This window comes from Meleagris gallopavo, chromosome 10 (assembly GCF_905368555.1).
Source record: "Meleagris gallopavo chromosome 10, MGAL_WU_HG_1.1, whole genome shotgun sequence".
Taxonomy (NCBI): Eukaryota; Metazoa; Chordata; class Aves; order Galliformes; family Phasianidae; genus Meleagris; species Meleagris gallopavo.
In genome coordinates, this window is record NC_139413.1 from 7,037,088 (window position 1) to 7,051,789 (window position 14,702).

At 40.3% G+C, this 14,702-nt stretch overlaps 1 protein-coding gene across 1 annotated transcript in view; it reads left to right on the top strand.

Annotated features, from left to right (window-relative positions):
- The first annotated feature begins 49 nt into the window (after nt 1-49).
- Nucleotides 50-14,702, top strand: part of CDC73 (cell division cycle 73) — a 100,575-nt gene continuing 85,922 nt past the window's right edge. The window contains exons 1-7 of the mRNA XM_085231930.1: nt 50-321; nt 4,172-4,277; nt 4,694-4,763; nt 5,722-5,784; nt 5,873-5,925; nt 6,840-6,928; nt 9,224-9,440. Coding sequence (XP_085088056.1) covers nt 191-321; nt 4,172-4,277; nt 4,694-4,763; nt 5,722-5,784; nt 5,873-5,925; nt 6,840-6,928; nt 9,224-9,440 — 729 coding nt within the window. The 5' untranslated portion in view covers nt 50-190. The remainder of the gene's footprint in view (nt 322-4,171; nt 4,278-4,693; nt 4,764-5,721; nt 5,785-5,872; nt 5,926-6,839; nt 6,929-9,223; nt 9,441-14,702) is intronic.

Below are 14,702 nucleotides of genomic sequence, written 5' to 3' on the forward strand. Positions count from 1 at the left end.
CCAGTTATAAAGCGTTATTCGAGCCCGCTCTCACGCCTACACCTCGGTTTTCCGGGCACGGCAGGTCGGTTACGATCAGGCGTTCGGCGCGGGCAGCCCAGGGCCTGGCGGCCGGCGGCGGGGTCCTTCCTCGGCTGGCGGAGGGGCCGGGCCGGAGCGGAGCGGCGGCGGCCGGCGGCTTCGGGCGAAGATGGCGGACGTGCTGAGCGTGCTGCGGCAGTACAACACGCAGAAGAAGGAGATCGTGGTGAAGGGCGACGAGGTGATCTTCGGCGAGTTCTCCTGGCCGAAGAACGTCAAGACCAACTATGTCATCTGGGGGTGAGCGCCGGGGCCGGCGGGGCGGCGGGCGGCCGCTGTGGCGGAGACGGGGCGGGCCGGGAGCGGGGAAGAAGTCGCCCCGAAGTTGCGGGAGGCGGCGGCGGAGCGCGGCGCACGGCCGGGAAGGGCCGCCCTCGGTCTCCCGCAGCCGGCGGGCGGCGGGGCCTGGCCGGGCCGGGTGCCGCCGGACGGGGTCCGGGCTCGGTGTGCGGCTGGCGGCCTCGGGGGCCGGAGGGCCGGCGCGGTGCGGGGCGAGAGGCGCTCCTCAGAGAGCTCCGGGTGCCCTTCGGCCGCCTGCGGGTGGGCCCGGTGCAGTGCCCTCCTGGTACGTGCGCTGTGCCTGCTGAGTAAACGGTGCTGCCAGGCGTAGTGGGTCTTGAAGAGAAAAAGAGTTTTTGGACCTGTTGAACTTGTTGGTTTTGATAGCGCTGTTTGCAATGCACGAGGTTACTTCCTCTTTCTTCTCGATTGAGCGGTGATATAATTTAACATCCACGCTGGGAGGGATTCAATGAGCCTCGTAAAACACAGCCTTTAAAAACGAGGGAAAGTAATGCTTTTTGTTAGATACAAAACGCTGCTGATCGAGAATACTTGAAAATGTGATAGAGAACAGAGGAACCGAAAGATTTCTCAAGCCAAACCCCTTGTTGTTCAGCCCGAGAGCAGGGATTTGTTTTGTTCTTGGTGTTATGATGAGAATATTAGTGTTGGTGCAGTGTCCTGATTTGTACCTCAAGAGAGAAAGGAAACTGAAACTGTTCCCTTAGTTAGTTCATAGGCAGATTAATTTGTTTCGATTGGCTTTACTTTGCCCTCAGTATAGAACTAGAATTGTGCTATCTTGTTGTCTGTTTCAAGCTCTCAGAAACTTGTTTGGGATTTAGTTGCACTTCCTGGCTGCAAGAGAGATGCTGTGAGTACGTGGGGAGGAAGAGAAACATCTGCATAAGCAGCTGAGCTTTGAAGTCCTTGACAAATCCTCGTTCAGTTCTGCTGAGTAACTCCGGGCAGTTAGGGTGTTTTCCTTGCTGCAGTTTGCCTTTCTGAACAGTAAGGAGTAAAGGCTAACTGGACAGACAACTTTCATCCCTGTTCTGTAGGAACACAGAAGCTGATATGCAAACCAAACTACTGCTGCTTAGGAAAACTTGATTTGGGCCCCTGAGTTATTACCAAAAGACAAGAAGACAGCATCTGGAGAGAAAGACTTTATTATGCACATTATGATGCGTAGCTGAACAGAAGCAGTAGCTTCATAACAGCTGTATATTTCCTCTTGTCTCTGACAGATTTTATAGTGGTGTTTTTTTTGTTTTTTTTTGTAAATTGTGGTTCACACCCAAGAAGATGGCATCTGAACTTCTGGTAGAATCAGACTGCTACTGATGCATAGCATTTCTTGTGAACCACTGGTACTTTAAGACCTTGAAACATAGGTGTAAAAATGAAACCAGTTCTACAAGCCGTGCTCAGTAGCTTTGACGTCATAGTTTAGGAACTGTTAATTTATGTAATTTCAGGGTCATATATGGAACATCTTCAGGAACTTTTCAGGTTCAAAACCTCTGATATCCTCGATCGCTTGGGAGGGTCCGAGCTGTGCTTGCAGTTGTTAGTAGCTTAATCTTTCACGTGGCAAATATGACTTCCATCTTAGGTGTCCACAGCGTGGTTGCTGTAATTGCATCTCTACAATCTCCTGCAGTCAGAAGAGAGTAATCCAAGTCTGAGTAGCAGTGGTGGCATTCTGTCCCTTCTAGAATTAGAAGTAGTCCCAGTAGACATTTAACACTTGCTCCCTGAGCACGGAGCTGGCAGGAGCCAGCGGTGCTGCTGGGTGTGCTGAGCTGCCCTGCACTGCCTGCTCTCCCCGCTGGCACCAACGGCTGCCAGCAGTGCGTTGCTCTGAGGAACGGAGCTGCTTGAAAAGGAGCCTGAAAAACATACAGAAATTCATTTGAATCCAAGTTAGTTCCCAGATTGAATCTGTAGAACGTAACTGAATAGTTCTGAAGGCGTGTGTTTTGATTTAATGCTTGACTTCTGGCTGCATAAGAGTGAATATAGAATGAGTTTCAAAACCAAAAGCAGGAATCAATCTAACAGAGCACCTTAGCTGCCTTGTTTACCCATCAGAGGGATCATATCCACATCTGAGAAGTTTTTAAACAGTGAGCTGTTGGTCGTGGCTGTTACAGTTTGGATGGTACTCTGTATGTCTAGTCTTGTGATTCTGAGAATTATCACTTTCTGTCACGGATAGCATGCAGGCCCTTATGCTTTCAAACACTCAAGAAGAAACAGAACAGTTAAAAGATGAGTGAACTCCTGTTGCCCAGAAGTTCAGTGTGAATGCATGAACTGGAAATACATTTCTGCCATTAAAACCGACCAGGTGAAACTTTCTCTTTTGCATTACGCACATCTCTTTTGCTTCAGTTTTTAAGCTGGAGTTTAATGGGTATTAAGAAATTGAGACTTGTGTATTTCAAAAAAATACAAATAAAAATAGTAGTGCTGGACTGACAAGGTCTGAAATAATTGATACCATTAGTAAAAAGGGATAAAAGGATTATTAATTTCTTTAGCTATTTTGATGTTGATTAATTGAGTGAAGTAAGCTACATTCATATCAGCAAGCTTTTAGCTCTGTTTAGTGAGCAGGTTCTCTGCGTGGGAAATCTGAAAGGCTCACAGTATGATGCTAAAATGCCAGTTCTGACTTCTGTTATCTCCTTGCTGGACCCCTGCTTGTCCATCTGACACTTTGCCTTGAAAACTGCCCTCCTAACAGGGCACCCCCTAACAGCCGTGCTGAACGTGGGGTTTTCTTGCAAGTGGTGGAGCACCAGCTGTGCACTGCTGAGCTTGGGCAACGCCTTTGGCATTGTCATACTGGCTTCTTAAATAAAGAGATAACCGCTCAGCATTTGCCTTCCAAATAACGCCATTCACTGCTAGATAGTGCAAATAAAAACTTGAGTAGGTGAACGGCTGGACTTCCTGTATCGTGTTCAGAGGTATAATAACTTAGTCTGAAAAGAGAGAACCTGAAATGTGCATTTTAAAATGAAGTGACAACTGTGGCACGTGACACACGCTACACTTCAGAGCCAAGTCTGTGTGGAGGAAGCTTTCACTTCTAGCAGTGCTCTGAATAGGTTCATGCGCCACCTGATCAAAGATAACAGTGAAACAGTAACAGCCAAACAATTCCTTGCTAAGTAACCCAGCTTTGTAGGCTGTAGGTATTCAGCCAGCTTTGGTTTTCTAGCAGTTGCATGGTTCTGAGTCTCATCCCTTTCCCTGTGCTTGCAACAAAATACGACCTCCCCTCTGCCTTGCACGTATGCAGGCGAAGTTTTTGGAAGGAACAGTGATAAAAAGATCCTTTATTCTACTAATTCTCACAGCATTTTGAATTATTTTTCTCTCTGTCAATAAAGGTCTGTTTGTGTTCACTGTGAGGCTCATGTCAACCTTCCAGTTCCATGCTACGTGAAGAGTATGTGATGTTCATTTGCAGTTTAAATGCATTCTTCTGCATATCCCAGATAAAGTAGACTGTTCCTTTGGTAATCAGAGGGGTGAGCATGTTTGAAACAGAATACGGTTTTCTAAATTTTGCCTGTATGCTGTACAGCCTATCTGGCTCTTATTTTGGACAGTTTTTATGATGCATTCAGTAAGTAGGCTGTAAGAACACGTATCTGTTACCAGCGTTTGTTACCACGATCAGGAAATAGCCTGATGTCAGTTCAAAAAGCAAGCAGTAATACTGTTACGTGGAAAGGAGAGGACTTTTGGGGGGGTTAAATGTTCAAGTCTTTGTTTCTTGACTTTACAGGACAGGGAAGGAAGGTCAGCCCAGGGAATACTACACTTTGGATTCTATCTTGTTCCTCCTCAATAATGTGCACCTTTCACATCCTGTTTATGTCCGTCGTGCTGCAGTAAGTAGACAGTACAGAACTTCATTTTGTCCTGTTTGTCTGAAGTAATGTTTGCGTGGTTATTTTCAGAGAATGACTGTAGTGTTTAACTGTCTGAATTTCCCTGGAAAAGGGGAAAAAACTATGCAACCAAGTATGTGTGTATTGAAAAAATACTATTTATTTGCAAGTGTAAAATGAGGGAGGAAAGACTGTTTTATTTTAGAGCAAATGTTGTTTCTTTTTGTGTAGCTGGACATCTTCTAGATAGTAACTAGATAGTATTTTTTTTGTCTCAATAGTTATGCTTTCTTGTGATCCAGGTTACATGTTCTTGTCTTTGTGTGAATGAGTGGTGTTCAGTAAAAGGGAGAAATCTTCATCAAGAGGCTCTATAAGGAAACAACTGTCTAATGTTGAGTCTGCTCTCCTTTCAGACTGAAAACATTCCTGTGGTAAGAAGACCTGATAGAAAAGACTTGCTTGCATACCTAAATGGGGAAACATGTGAGTGATGAGTTCTATTAAACACGTATTTATTGGATAAAGTGTGGTCAGTTTGTAACTTAACCGAATACGTTCAGACTTTGCTAACAAAATGTTTTCTTTTTTCTCCCCCATTTTGTTCTGAACTTAACTATTTTTATGATGCATAGATAGGAGCTGCATTACTGTAATCATGTTCAGACTGAGTTACTTTTCATAGTTTTCTTAACATCCTGTGGCTGCACATCTAGTTGTGCTAGGATGCTCAGTGTTTTTATTTTGTTCTCTTTAGACTGTGGGAAACTTTCAGTAGTTTCACATTGTTTTTAATGCAATAAGTGTGTGGGATAAAAACTTCAGCGTAATAAAATGTAAATCACTGCTTTTTCAGTCTGGAAGATTGTCCTGGTATTTAATCATGTTAAAATTTCAGTTGCCAATAATCAGAGAGAAGAGGTTACATTGTGACTAGAAGAAGATAAATATGACCTAGTTTTACAAGTCATTCTGTACCACAGATGATCTTCTGTTTGTTGCAATGAGGTAATTTCTGTGATAGGAGCAGTAAGCCTTTTTTATGTTTTAGAGGGGCCCCTAGGGTGCCTGTCTTAAAAACAAACAAACAAACAAAAAAATTAGATGAACCAGTAGTTCTTAATTGCAGGTTATACATAACTATTTTAGCAATTGTTTTCTTTGGTGCCGTATACGCACGTCATAGAGTTGCTGATTATTTGATGTTGGAAGGGACAAGAGTCATGTGATTCAATCTCCTTTTTGAAGAAGAGCCAAGTGACCCTGAATAATCTGATCTTAACTTCATGTGGAGTCAGATTTTGAACATCTCTGGTTCCAGTGTGAAGTTGGTCCAACTAATTAGAATTTCTGTTGTTGAGGTTTATCTGCTGGCCCTCATCCCTTTATGCTGAAATATTTTAGCAAATGTTTCATACTTAAATGAAATGTTGTTTGATTTCAGCAACGTCATCAAGCATAGACAGAAGTGCTCCACTTGAAATTGGCCTTCAACGTTCCACTCAAGGTACAGTCTAACTAAAAAGTAATCTCAGTGCTCCTTTTATGAAAGTCTTCTACAATGCTGCATTTTTAATATCCTGTTTTTCTTGTAGTTAAAAGAGCAGCAGATGAAATATTAGCGGAAGCAAAGAAGCCAAGAATAGAGGTAATAAGATTAGCTCTTTCCAAAACAAATCTGGGGAAAAGGAGTGTAAATGATAGTACAGTTCAGCTGGTCTGCCTGTCCTCTGGGTGTGTGTGTTACTTCTGTTAGCGTGTACGTGAACTGGAAGGAGTTAGAACTTACAGTTTTCAGCCTCTGAATTAAGCTTGGAATTTTAGTTACTGGATGTATGTTGTAGTGTAAAAGGGTAAAGTTTGACCTTGTGTCTGTAAGTACTGGGTGTATTATGATCTGCTCGCTAGGAGCCAAGCGGTTGGAATCTACATGCTATTTAATGAGTAATTACTGCCTTTTGTGACTCGCTGTTATAACTTAAAAGTCAGTCTTGTCCATGTTTACTTGTTTATCTGCTGTTCTAGTTTTTTTTATAGCAGATATAACTGTTGTTCCTGTGATTTACTGTTTTCTGAAGCTTTGTCTTAAGTAATGAATGATGTATTTTCACAAGAGCGGTGTGTCTAGATATAACACACTATTACTTGATTCTGCCTGATTTTAAAGACTTAGTTTTTATCAGTTATTTTTAAAACAGGTTCATCCAGTTGTCTCCTCTCTGATAGTTCTGAGTTTATCTTTTCTGGCTGTATATACTTCCTGAGTGTTAAGGCTTTAGATTTCTTCTTAGAGTAAGAATTACTGAAAATAATTGTGTGTTTAACTGTGTCTGCATAAGAATTTGTAAGAAATGTGGGCATTTGTAAGAAATTTGGGCACACAAGCACACAATTGCTCTGAGGTGATGTATTGTTTGTAAAATGAATACTAGAGTAAGTTATGCTTGGAAATCAAGGTGGACCTTCTTAATTTTTTTTTTTAAAGTATTCAGAATAGTTGTAATTCTAGTTTTGTTTTACTGAAGACAATACACAAAAATTAACCATTACTGTTACTGCCAGGATGAAGAGTGTGTGCGCCTTGACAAAGAGCGGCTGGCAGCTCGATTGGAAGGACATAAAGAAGGCATCGTGCAGACAGAGCAGATCAGGTAGGAATACTTGAATTTCCTATGGATAATGTTTAAATAAAGGGCTGATAACAAGTGTGTTACTTCAGACATACGGTCTTTATTTTGTCCAGCTACTCGCAGTGGTAGCCTGCACTCGCTCCTTTTAGATGCTATAATCAAAAATTGTATCTTGAGGAGACAGAACTTCATGCCTGGTAATAATACTCCTATTCTAGGGTGGAAGTTCAGATGTCGTGGCATGAGGTACCATGGTTTGTTTTCAGAACAGTTGCCTCCTGTTAACTGTCTCCCTCTCCAACTGCACCAGTTACGCTTTCTTCTGCCGTGGTATTTGTTTGAGGAGTCCAAAACAATGAGGAGAGCTGCAAAGGAAGTCTTATGAACCCTCTGTATTTCAAATAAAAGAAATAAATAAATCTTGTGCTGAGGAGGAAAACAGTGAAGGACTGTGTCCCAAATTAACAGGGCCTCTGTTTGGTTCCCTGCAGAGGTGAGCTTGTTTCTACTGAAGAGGCAGTAGGCTACCAGAGGACAAAGTATTGTCATTAAGTAGTAATCTGTACTCAAGTGATTAAAAATTTCCCTGTTAGCTTTTTTTTTTTCAGTTGTATGTATTCAGAGTTCTGTAGAGAACGACAGCTGCTTTTGTGTCTGACATCACATGTTTCCCAAGCCAGACAGAGAGAAAATGAAATGGTTGCAAGACCTTGTTAATGCTAAGAATTTGGAGCTTAGTAGATAGTGAGGCTTAGGGATACAAGACTCTAGTAGCTCATTTTCAAGTATCTAAATTCTGAAGCTTTTATGTAAGAATAGTTGTTACATTTTTTTTTGTGTATGTTTGTCAACTTTCAGAATGCAAAATGACTCACACCTCACGTGCAGGAAGCACAGGAATGTGCATTAACATCGTACTTCATCTGTGTTGGATTTTGCAAATCACTGATTTCACTTGATAGGCTATCTACTTTCTTGAGAAATTTGTTTCTTGAACATAAACAAAACTGTGAATGTGTATTTATGCTGTGCCAGGATTAAATTTACCAGTTAGACTTGCTACAAGTAATGTAGCCAAGTAAACGTAATCACTCTTAAGAACAGCAACTTTGTCATCCCTATGTCTTCCATAGGTATACATAAAAGGTAACTGCAGGGAGAGATTGGGGGAGGGAACAAAACAGATTTTATTGTTGCAGCTGACTAAAAAAGAGAGCCTAAGAATCAGAAAGTATAAGTATGTATGTTGTTTTATGTAAGGTGATAATGTGGATGTTAGAAGGAATGTGTCACATCTTTGATTTGGAGTATGAAACAGTGCTGCAGTGAGGATTACTGAATATTGTTCATAATTACTTTGTGCTCTATATTTACAGAGGCTTAATATTGAATGCAAAGAATTTCCTTTTTAAAAGTGCAAGTGACATTCACAGGCCATTAGCTTGGAGTGTGTGCTTGTCACTGTTGCAGCAATACAGAAAAGTTCCTTGTCCAGTAGCTTAGTCATACAAGGAGGTAGAAAACTTAATACAATAAATACTGGTTGTGAGGCAATGTGATCAAAAAAAAAAAAAAAAAACGCCAAAAAAAAAAAACCAACAAAAAAAACCCCCATGCACAACTGAACCAGATATATGTGGTTCAGATTGTGCAATTCAGTGCTTTTTATTCTGCAGTTTACCTGGAAAACAATAAGGTTCACTGTTTGGCAACCAAATCCTCCTGTGTTCACAATTAAAAGCAAACAGACAAAGATATTGGATTGAGCTGAGCTTCCTCACATAGAGTTTAGTGTGGACAAAGTTGCTACCATCTGTTGTTTGTTTGGCCTACATGCTCTGTAAAGGTAACACCAAACTTCCGAGTGCTCAAGTCTGCATAACAGAGCTTCGACCTAAACTTGGTGTAATGCTTTCTAAGTCTCAGAGCAGCCAGGGTTTGACTGACTACACGCAGAAGTATAATTTGCTGTAAGGAGTTTGGAGTTGAAATTCAGATGACGTTATAAATGGAAATGGTAGTCCTGATGCTTTGCATTTGCTTTTTATTTCTGCGTGTAACGGTTAAGATATTATGATTATTTATTTATTTATTTATTTTGTGCTAATACCTGTATGGAATCTTTGTGTCAGGAAAAAAAGGATTCTAATGCCCAAAATGTTGTTGCAGGCTTGTGTAATCTTTAAGTACACGTGAGGTGTCTTCTGATGGCATGGCCATAAACTTTAAACAGCAGGAAATTACTCTTTCACAAATTCTTTCAGAAGAATTGTTTGTGCTGTTACTCAGTCTCTTCTGCTATTTTTGCTCATTTAGGTCCTTGTCAGAAGCCATGTCAGTGGAAAAAATTGCTGCTATCAAAGCAAAAATCATGGCAAAGAAAAGATCCACTATCAAAACAGATCTGGATGATGACATAACTGCTCTTAAACAGAGAAGTTTTGTTGATGCTGAAGTGGATGTAACCAGAGATATTGTCAGCAGGGAGAGAGTATGGAGGACAAGAACTACAATCTTACAAAGCACAGGCAAGGTAACGATGTAGATATCAAACTATTATTATGATCCAAATGACAAATTGCATTTTCTCTTCTCTTTATCTCTAGTCTGTTAACTATAGATGACTGGGACGATTATGCTGAGTGTTCTAGGTAAAGGCAGGCAAGAGGGCTTTTGGCACAGTTACAAAAAGACTTCATTCTTTCCTCGTTACAGTAAGCCTAAAAGATATTAAAAAAAAAAAAACAAAAACATTCCAAGTGGTCACTTAATTCCTTTTAAAACAAGGCTATTTTGAGTCTTACAATTGAGAAGGCTGTAGGAAAGTACCTGCAATGTGAAAAAGGGGAAGTGGAGTGTTACTGGGAGAAGTAGCAGTGTACTTACAGCTGTGGGAAGTGCTGGATGATAAAGTGAACAAAACCAGAAAGTGATGGCATGATGAGGTTTTCCTGTGTATTTATGTTCCTTAAGCTCCTTTAATTGAGGTCTTCATCTGCACTTGGTTACTTGCCATCCAGAGCATGGTTGCAAGCCCAGCTGGTGGCCTAACTGTCCAAAGAGGGCAAGCTTTCTTTATTGCAGGCACTTGAGACAACTTCTTGAGGAAGCAGTATGTCAATTTGTAGAAGGTTGCAGGTATCTGTTTTACACAGGTGATTGATGAATTGTATCCTTGCCTTTCTAGGAATAAGTTGCTAGTTTTTCCTTGTCATATTTTCAAATGTTCTATGTAGCAATCATTTAGACAGTGTAGTCTCGTGGCTTTAGAGGTAGAATAAATTGCTGAGGTGTGAGGTAATCACTAGGTACCTGATACATTCCTGCATGCTACCTGCTGTGAGTGCTGTTTTGTTTGTGAGATTTGTAGGAATCTCACTACTGCACAATTAAATGTAAATTATTGTGATAAATTGATAAAAACCTTAAACACTTCAATCATAAGAAATATGGGTTTTGAAGGAACGTGGGCAGCTTTTCTTTGTATAGTGAATAAATCATGGTGTTCTTAGCTTTATGTGACTTCCAAAGGAGTCTTGCAAAGATGAGAGGTAAAGGCTTGGATGCTTTATCCTAGTATCCCTGTTGTAATAGTGAAGTGAGGTGAGGTGAATGAGTTTAGGCAAAACCTAGCACAGAGACAAGGACAGAAAGAGATCAAGTTAATTTTGGGACTCCAGCATGGAGTTCCTCTGAATAGACTGAGGAAAAATAATGGGGCATAACAGCAAGTCCTTTTTTCCTGTTTGGACAGAACTTCAGGAGTGTTGATAGCTTGAGCAAAAACCATCAAATCTTTATATTTCTGTACAAGAAACAGAGTGAATAGGTGGGGAAACATCACTTGTTATCCAGGACGGTAGCTTTATTCCAAAATTACTTGGGGATTTTGTTTGTAGTTTGAGAGGGTTTTTCCTTTGTTTTTTTTTTTTTTTTCTTTTTCCTCATTTATTTATTTTTAAAGTGTCTTTGTAAAGAACTTTTGAGAAGTTAAGTAACTCACATGGGTTCTCTCAGGCATGTCATTCCTTATCTACTTTCCTGTTCATTTAAAAAACTGTTGATCAGGGAAGAGTGTCACGATTCTGCAACTGCTCCTTTGGCTTTTCTTTATGATATGTGACTTGCTTATGTGCCCACTAATTCTTTTTCTTGTAATTTTTCATTATCAGCTTGATACAGACTTACCTGCAGGCTCTTGAATCCTCCTAAAATACATTTTAAAATAAAGTTGACTTAAATAGTAGTTTGCCATGTAGTGTTTAACTTCAGTATCTGAATTCCTCTAGCACTCCTGTGGTAAAGGTGACAACTTAGGAGCACTCCATAAAGGTCAATTTCATCACTTCCTTTAAAAAAATCATTGTCTGAAACAGATCTCAAACTGTTCTCCACAGAGAAGAACTTTCATGTACTTTTCGTGTCCTCTGTAGTATGCATATATGTAGAGATGGTTTAAGATGCAAAAGGAAAACGCTAGGCTCAAAATCTGTTGTCCCTAGAAGGTTTTGGGTGGGTTTCTTCTGTTTTTGCTGTCTTTAGAGAAAGTAGTGATTCCTTCAGCAAGATGTTCTTCAGTGTTCTGTGTACATCTCTAAAAAAAAAACTATCTTGATGCTTGCATTCTGCCCCATTAGATCTGCCTCTAATTATCTTCGAATAGAATCTTCGTTATGTTGCTTCCCTTGCTGAAATTAGTGGGTTTTTTTTTTCATGAGTGCTGAATTTGAGTGTGTTGAAACTCCTGTTACAGAGTATTCTCAGAAGCTACGTATTAGTGTAGGTTCTGTGGGTTAAATAAGGGGTGTCTTTCCTTTTGTGTCTTCTGTGACCAGTTGCTTCAACACACAATGACTAATGGCACCTAAAGAATTAATCTCTGCATGTCTTCTCAACACTTAGAAGTCTCGTGATTCTATTCTATGCAAGTCTCATGAATTGTGTTGCTGTTGAATTGATACTGGCAATATAGCCCTAGTGCTTAACTAACTTCATACACATGGTCACTTGTTGGCTGTCGTTCATTGGTTGACATTCACACGTGACACTAAGCATTTTATAATGCACAACCCCAGTCCTGTGTCTCTACAGCCCCTTATATTACCCTAATGCTGTATTTGGCTGTTGCATTGTTTCACGACTATCCTTAGCGACCTCACAAATTCAATATATTGTTTTTAAAGCTGTGCATTCCACCTCACACATCCTTTTTGTCTGTAAGACTTCCAGAATTTTGCTTACTTTTCTTTAACTTTGGAGCTCTTGATTAAAGTGTTATTCAATAGTTTCCAACCTGATCATTATGCCATTCTGCCTTCCTCTGGGAGTAGTGGTTGATTTAATCTCAGGTGGATGACTCATCCTGTTCTGTCTGTCTTAAACTTCTGTTGGCTTTCCCCAAGTCTTCTCGATTTGATGAATAATGTGACATTTTTATGTTACCATTTTTCAGAGCCAAATTGAATCTGTTTAGCAGAAGGTTTTACTTCCCATTATAGTAGCTTAACTTTAGAAGGGGGAGGATACATTATGTAGAAGCAACATAATTGCAGGTTTGAGTAAAGGTATGCAACAATGTTTTACGGTGAGCTGACTGTCTAACCAACTGAAAACTTACTCTCCCTTACGGTTTCTTTAGCTGCCACAGTTGTCCTTACTCTTTGCACAGTCCAGTTCTGCTTGTTGATCTTCACAAGTGTGAAAACTGGGGCAAGGGAATTGCTATCTTTGTGCTGGAGACAGCTGGGCATGTTTGGGGAAAAAAAGTGGTAGAGGTAAAGGGAGAAGAGGTTTTTGAAAAAATAAATGAAGTCAAAATTAATTTTCAGATTGTTAAGGTGTTGGTGTTGTAGGTGTCTCAGTGTTATTTTTCATGGTGGTCACTTGTATATAGCACGTAATTTAGGATGCTTGCTTACACTATGTTAGGAGGAAATGAATTGATAATACAGTCATGTCACTGGGTGTGAGATGTATCTTGAGGGCAGGTTGAGCTTGTCAGTTTTCATATACATTAAATCAGTTGGAGCTGAAACTGTGAATCTTAAAAGAAAATGCTAGCAAGCAGAACTTTCCTAACTTCTTCATAGAAAGAACCTTTTTTCATTGAACTGGACATCTTGTCTGGTAGCTAAAAATTTGAATGTTTGCATAGAATATTTGTCATAATAACTGTTTAGAAAATTGAGTTTTGAATTATTGCCTTGCAGAGCACTCAGTTCTGTCGTGTATCTGTTTCTGGATAAATGCCTGTTTTGTAAAATAAAGCACGGAACACTTAAAAAAAAAAAAACTTGAAATTGATTCCTTCCTTTCATGTCCTTCCTCTCTCTGTTTTTCCTTCCTGAGTAATCCTTTGATTTTTGTAATCTATGGAAGCAGACTTCAGCAGTCCTTTCTGAAGCGAAAACCTCCTTCCATCTCTGCCATAAAAATGTTCGTGGTGCTTGAATGCTATCTGCAGGAATACTAAAGTAGTCCAAGCAGGAGTTTCAGCACTCACAGGTATATTGGAAGGGAGAGTTTGTCTCAGCGATTGATGTACTTACGTTTTCTTCTTGGTTTTGGTTTTTTTGTTGTTAAGCTCCCAGAGTGCTCAGGAATAGTTGCTATCATGCTTGGTATAAAAGCAGCACGTGACTTAGGTGTGGAGAAATCTTAGAACTGGGATCTTGGAAACGGGCTAATGTGAATTTATGACTCTTTGAAATGAAGCAGTGTTCTTTTGGTAATAATATGCTCTGTGCCCTTCTGATTTAAAAAACAATGCTGTATTCATTTCTTTATCATATATTGTACACTCGTAGAATGGTCTGGGTTGAAAAGGACTACAGTGATTATCGAGTTTCAACCCACTCCTGCTATGTTCATGGTCGCCAGTCACCAGACCAGGCTGCCCAGAGCCACATCCAGCCTGGTCTTGAATGCCTCCAGAGATGGCAAACTCCTGTTCCAGTGTGTCACCACCCTCTGTGTGGAGAACTTCATCCTAATATCTAACCTAAACCTCCCCGTCTCAGTTTAAGACCATTCCCCTTTGTCCTATCACTATCCGCCTTCTTAAGCAGCTGTTTCCCCTCCTGTTTATATGCTCCCTTCTAGTACTGGAAGGCCACAATGATGTCTCCCCCGTTAAAAGTTCAAGATATTGGGTTTTCCCCCTTTTTTTTTTTTTTTAATACAAATATGTTAGAGTTACCTTCTCTTGAGCCAGCTCTCCCTAGCTACAGGAAAAATAACTTCATCAGCCCAAGCAGACATGCATAGCAGCTTAGTATAGAGTCAGGATTATTTGAAACTCAGTCCCTCCAGTTTAGTAAGCCCTGAATCACATAATTGTGGGTTTTGTCTGTGAAAGATTTTCTTTGTGCATATTAATTACTACATCTAGGTCAGAATTTGAAAGCCAAGGTCTCACTTTTCAGTGTGCGTTGCTTCCTTCCTGCGGAGTGACTGATTTGATTTTCTCCCTGCTTAATGTTTACCGTACCAAAAAATCAAAAGTGAATGTTGTGAATTTTGAAATACAAATATTTTCGTCATTAAAAGTAGTTAGTAAGGCTGAATCAAACGTTGTTCTGTCTTACTACTACTACTATATTTATTTCTTGTATGGAAAAAAACTGGTTATACAGCAAATATTTTTCCAAGGTTTTATTTTCTTTCTTATAACAGGAAGCCACTTGTGGAAGCCAACAGCTTCTTTTCAACCTTCATCTCAATTAGGATTTCGTATCTTTGCCTGCCATAATGTTAAAGTCAGCTCTACTTACCTGCAGGAAGAAAGGTTGTTGCC